Source organism: Juglans regia, chromosome 15 (assembly GCF_001411555.2).
Source record: "Juglans regia cultivar Chandler chromosome 15, Walnut 2.0, whole genome shotgun sequence".
Taxonomy (NCBI): Eukaryota; Viridiplantae; Streptophyta; class Magnoliopsida; order Fagales; family Juglandaceae; genus Juglans; species Juglans regia.
This window is the reverse complement of record NC_049915.1, coordinates 5513602-5519952: the sequence shown is the minus strand read 5'-3', so window position 1 is coordinate 5519952 and position 6351 is coordinate 5513602. Positions and strand designations below refer to the sequence as shown.

General features: G+C 38.0%; 2 protein-coding genes across 2 annotated transcripts; both read right to left on the bottom strand.

The window, feature by feature from the left end:
* Positions 1 to 1854: 1854 nt before the first annotated feature.
* Positions 1855 to 2205, bottom strand: LOC108979541 (calmodulin-like). The gene has a single exon (XM_035685761.1). It carries the CDS (start codon positions 2203 to 2205, stop codon positions 1855 to 1857), a length of 351 nt encoding a protein of 116 aa, XP_035541654.1.
* A 2551-nt stretch (positions 2206 to 4756) lies between these two features.
* Positions 4757 to 5257, bottom strand: LOC108979547. Its single transcript, XM_018950241.1, has one exon. It carries the CDS (start codon positions 5255 to 5257, stop codon positions 4757 to 4759), a length of 501 nt encoding a protein of 166 aa, XP_018805786.1.
* Between the last annotated feature and the right edge of the window lie 1094 nt (positions 5258 to 6351).

Sequence of the window (6351 nt, the reverse complement as noted above, 5' to 3'; positions counted from 1 at the left end):
ACCTTGGGATGTTGGCTGCTTGCGTCATACACTCCTAGCACATTGTGATAGTTATTAGTGTGTACTCAAAACTCAACAAATAAGTGTACAATGAATTTGCAGCAGAAAAATAAAAGGGTAACAAATCATTCCAAGTATCAGTACAAGAGAATTTAAAATACATTACACCACAATGTCCATAAGTCATTTATGAGTACACTGCAAATACATTACACCACAATAAGTGACTTTTGGATATTGTGGTAATGTATTTTTAATTCTCTGGCATTGATATTGAGAATCATTTACGACCCTTTGATTTTTCCGCTACGAATTACATGTACACTTATTTGTTGAGTTTGTGAGCACACACTCATTATCATAATGTGCTAGGGGTTGTATGACTCAAGCAGCCAACATCCAAGCGCTGTGGTTTCCACCTAACCACAGGCAAGGTCCGAGGGCACCACAGGCGATATCAGAGCTTATATGACTTTGAGTAAATTCGTATGTCAAATATGTGTATTAATACTTTGATCTTAAGCAAAGTTGGCTTAAACTTTCAGTACAATAGGCATCACGGCTGCTGCTGCCAAATCACAAGCTGCATGGGGCCGGGAGTGGCACAAGAACATTGAGCCCAAATTTTGGCCCAGCCCGAAAACACAAAAAAAGGAAACTTTTATATATCGGGCCAGCACAATAGGCCCAGATTTTGGCCTAGCCCAAACCTTAAACAAAAAAAAAAATTATAACCAGACTGTGACTCGATCCCGATATTGAACCGACTGGATTCAGTTCCGACCCAGATGAATTTAGACATATGAGGTAGACCGGATGTGTGTCAAGATAATATAAATAATTAAACATGCAAATTAAATTATTTATATTATCTTAACAATGTGATGGCATTTTGTGTAAGGAACGAATCTAAGTCAAGTCTAAGAAGATCGGCTTGAATGAGATTCCATTCATGAATAATGCATGTTTAAAGGATATATCTTGCGCGCGAAATACCTGAATAAGCTTACAAATGCCTCCCTAACATATTAATTGTTTAAAGTACTGTTTCTTCATGATTAATCTTTTTCTACATAAGTGAAGATTTTTTATTCCTTGCATGCAGTAAATTAATGGTATTGGCGCTGAAAAAGAAAAATTTAAATCATCAAGAGGCCAGCCGGGCCTCGAGGAAAATATATGGATACAATAATATTACTAATAATTCATTATTAGAAACTATTTAGCCGTCTCCAAAGGCCTGTTGTTTGATTGGCATAACTTCATACTTGAAAAAATAGAGGTTTGGAGTTCGAAACCATGCACCACCAATTCAAACAAAAAAAAGGAACTATTTAGTCGTCTGGACTTAATTATTCGAGGGACTATTTCTGCATGCTTTCGTTTTGTTCCCATCAATCTAACTCGTGAGGTGCATCTTTACAGAATTGCAAGGATTCATATGGATTTCTGCGAATAAGAACCAATTAAGAATATTATGATTCCGTTTTTTATCTTTTGATTTGCCATATTGTGAGTGAACGTATACCTGTTTCCTTTTTCTTTTTTCTTTCTTTGTCTGATCTTTCATTCAGCTTTGAAAAGTATTTCTCTAAGATCAACTACCCCAAGCTGGCTGTAAAACCCAGAAGAGAAATATATATAAGAAATTTCATACACCATACATACATACATATATACCTATATATATATATATACACATCTATATCCATATCCAAGTACAGTCCGTGGACGGTGGATATATACTACAAACGCTGGAAAATTATTGAGATACACAGACAGACATTAGTTATATATCTAGGAGTGGAAACACACCTCTTTATGAAGCAATACCATTAACAATAATACTGAGGTTTATTTGATGGTGTAACCGAGTTGGAAAGCATATCTCACAAGATTTTCCAACTCAGCCTCGTCGATATATCCATCTCCATTAATATCAGCATGGCGAATTGCCCGATGAGCTCGCCAATCTGGGACGTAGGAACCAAGACTGTAGAATGCACTTCTGAGCTCTTGCCTGCTAAGAACCCCATCTCCATTTTTGTCAAAGCCCCTAAATCTCTCTCTCAACTGTGCCTCATTGTATTTCATAGGCAGGTTCTTAGGGACCCTGATTTCCTTATATGTTTCAGGAATCGGTACCACAATGAACTCGGGGCCCAGATTTTTGTTGCAAGTCGTTGGATAAGAGTACGAAAACATACTGTTAATTGCTGGAATCTGGAGCTGGGTTGGGGTTTGGAAGGAGAAAGATCAGCCAATCTTCTCCTCCACACCTTTACTACTTATCCAATCCCAGAGTCTAGCAAAAGAAGAGGAAAGAAAGAGAAGAATCCATGTAATGTGAGTGGACATGATTAATTTAGAAGGACGGTGGCACTTTGGAGTGCAACAAAGCATCAATTCTTTTTACCTAATGAATCCATATCATAGAAAACAAAAAGAAGAGAGAGAGGGATTTTTATTTTTTTTTCCCGGAAAAGTATAATCCAACACTTGCATCTTATCCTTGAGCTCGCACGAAATTTAATCTATTTGTAGGGTAGTACCCCCAAAATGGCAGATAAACAATTCAATTTGACTTGTTGAGTTGGTTGATCAGTATGTGATCAGTAAGCTGATCTGAAACAGAAAATCTCTACCAACATTCTTTCTGCATCCCCGTCTCAGTATCTAATTTATTTTAGCCAGAAGCAGTACCGCTCGTGTATATATACTAAAATATATCCTTTTTTTTTTTTTAAGAAAAACACTTCTCATTAACTGCCAAACAACAGTGTAAATCAGTTCATACGACTTTCTTTTTTTTTTTTAAGAAGAGTAAGAAGTCACATGTCCAAGAGTGACTTTCTCCCAAATTTATTTATAAAGCCCTCACTTATAGCGAAGGAATACTGTAGTAACAAGAAATGGCCCATGAGAAAACCTATCAGGACCACAACCAAGAAAACAATCAATAACAATCTTATGTATGGCCAAAGGAAACAAAACCACAAATACCAGAAAAAACTAAACTCTTAGATATGGGAGGCCTAAGAAATCCAAACGGAGCAAACCATAAAGAATCCGTGGCAGAGCACAATTATTAGAAAAAACCAAGTCAACGCTTGAGGACCCTTCCTTGGCTAACCAATCTCCCACCATATTACCTTCACAAAACACATGTTGAAGCCGACAATAAAGAGTGAGAGTCAAACCAACAAGTTCTTCCCAAAAATTCTCTAGATACCACACACCACAACGCCCTCTCATCCAGCAAGAAAGAACTACCATCGAATCCATTTTTATTATCACATTAGAAATAGGTAAAGCATTGCAAAATCTCAAACCTTGAAGGAGCACCAAAAGTTCCGCTTTATTGTTGGAACTGAAACCAATAGGAGAGGCATATGCCTTGACAAGACATCCCGAATCATTCCAAATAAACCCACCAATGCCACAAGATCCCGGGATTCCGTGACTACTACAATCTGTGTTTAATTTATACCATCCCGAAAGTAGCTTAATCCACTTAACCAATTTGCAACAATGAGCTTTTGGCACAAACGGTTTAATCTGCAAGGCCTCTAATATCTTACCATACCGGTGAGACAAACGAATAGGATTCTTTACTGCATGACAATGGGAACCAAGCCACACACAAATAGAATGAACAACAACTTCATAAGTTTCCCAAATACCTTCCATTCTAGCAAGGCATCTTCTCCTCCATAGGCGCCAAGTAACAATAATGGGAATGATGGCAACTATAAAACCCACCTGAGAATAAGAGCTAGCACGCCTAAACCAAGTCCAAGAATTTTGCTTACAAGATCTGCAAATAGGAAAACCAAACAGAGTGCCAAAAAAGGATCATACTTTGTGAGGAAAATCACCCTCAAAGAGCACATGGTTAATATTTTCAAAAATGAATAGACATTTTTAAAACAAGGCTTTTATGCCCAATCCAATCATGCCAGTCAAGAGAAGAACCTCTAAGATGAATAAAATGCCAAACGGATTTGGTAGAGAACGCACCTGTCTCTATCGGAGTCCAAACTAGAACGTCTTTTTCAGAATTAGGCCCAGATAAAGAGACTAAAATCTCGTCCACCTTCTCCTATCCAACTAAATTCTCCAAAAAATCCACATCCCAACTATCCAACTATCCAACAGTCTACACTCTTTAACTTTTAGCAGAGGTGAACCCACTAATGGCATCTCATTAATGAGTGGACTATTATCCCTCCATTTGTCATACAAAAAAAAAATCACTCCTTCTCTAATCTTCTATTTAGAATTATTCAATAAACACAAAATACAATTAGCAACCATTTTCCAGAATCTAGAACCTTTCATGGCCTCTATTAAAGCCTAAGGCTTCGATCCCACATATTTTGCTTTGAAAAAATTAGCCCATAGAGAATTACCTTGTATAAAATTCCAAGCAAAATGCATGTGTAAAGCTTTCTGCATGTCATGAAGATGTCGTAACCCAAGACAACCTTCTTCCACAGGATTGCAAACATGTTTCCAAGCCACCCACTTTTTTTACTACCACCCCTTGGATTCTCCCCGGAAGAAGGAGCTCATCAATCTATGAATCTTGTTAATAGTAGCTTGAGGGACCTGTAAAACAACAAAGAGGTGAATTGCTATGTTAGATATAACATGCCTTAACAGAACTAGTTTTCCACTAGTAGAAAGGAGCCTCATTTTCCAACCACTGATTTTTTGCCTAACTTTATTCACCATGCCTTCCAAATGAGACTGCTTAAGACGCCCCATAATAATCAGTCCATAGGACTTGTTGAACACAACTGGGAACATAATCCCACCATACATTAGTTGCAATAACATTTCTAGAAAATCTTGCTAGTTTGTGTGCAAATTCATTGGCTTCTCTATTGATGTGTACAATTGAACAACTTCGAAATTTGCTCTTGAGCTGCTGAATGTCTATTACTACATTCTCATAAATGGAATTCGAAATATCAGAACTGGTTATCTCTTGGACTAGTAACAGTGAATCTGATTCAATGCATAAAGACTGAAGACCAAGAGGAATGTAGAATTGCAATCCTCTCAGTATCGCTATTAGCTCAATCTCCAAAGGCTCCATCGCAGCAACTTCTTTCTTATTCACTGGCATTAAAACTTTTCCTTCCCAATCTCTTATAATGAGCCCTACCCCTACACTGCCCTCAGCATGAAAAACTGGCCCATCCACGTTGAGTTTTGTCATTCCTTGTGGAGGTAACTGCCATTGAGACATCTTTTTATTATTTCTTTGATCGAGAACTTTAACTGCTTTATAGGTCTTATGCAAAGAAAGAGCATAGTTGATGACCTCGTCTGGTGTGATCTGTTTCTCCTAAAAAACCCATTGATTTCTTTTGTACCAGCATGCCCAAGCTATCATAAATAATTTCTCCAACTCATCTTTACAACAACTATCTTGTATTCGAGAAACCATCTCCCTAAAATCTCGATTGGTTGCGAAGGGATTTACTCAACGAGAAGGGATAGACTTCCATGATACATTCTCTCCCGTTGCAAAGATAATATCCATTCGTATCTTCCTTGCAATTGCAGCAATCAAAGGGTGGAACCTCCAGCAACTTGATGTAAACAACGCTTTTCTCTATGGCAAGCTTGAGGAAGAGATCTACATGCGTCCACCACCAAGTCATCCATACGCTGCCTCAAGCAAAGTATCCAAGCTACAGAAAAGCCTCTATGGGTTGAAACAGGCATCAAGACAGTGGAATGCCAAACTCACCTCTTCATTGATTGAATTTGGATTCATGCAATCAAAGGCCGATTACAGTTTGTTCATTAAGTCAACAGAAACTAATTTTACAGCCTTACTTGTCTATGTCGATGACATAGTGCTAATGAGCTCAAGTGACCAAGCTACCGCTACAGTAAAGAATTTTTTGGAGTCTAAATTCAAAATCAAAAATCTTGGAAGCCTCAAGTATTTTCTTGGGATGGAAGTTGTACGCACAAAAGGGGGGATACAACTCTGTCAACGCAAATATGCATTGGATATTTTGTCAGAAACAGGATTATTAGCTTCTAAGCCATCCAACTTGCCTATGGAACCAAATATAAAGCTTCGAAAGGATGAAGGTGCTCTGTTCAATGATCCATTTCTATACCGCAAATTGATTGGAAAATTACTCTAACTCACTAACACTCGGCCTGACCTGAGCCACAGTGTACACCTCCTAAGCCAATTCATGGAGGCACCACGTGTACCACACTATAATGCAGTCCTCAAAATTATTCGATACATAAAGAAAGCGCCTGGACAAGGGATATTTTTCTCTACAAACTCCAAAATGGAATTACAGGCATACTCGG

Excerpts from the sequence above, each read along its gene's own strand:
- LOC108979547 (XM_018950241.1), bottom strand. The coding sequence starts at position 5,257 with ATGTCTCAATGGCAGTTACCTCCACAAGGAATGACAAAACTCAACGTG.
- LOC108979541 (XM_035685761.1), bottom strand. The coding sequence starts at position 2,205 with ATGTTTTCGTACTCTTATCCAACGACTTGCAACAAAAATCTGGGCCCC.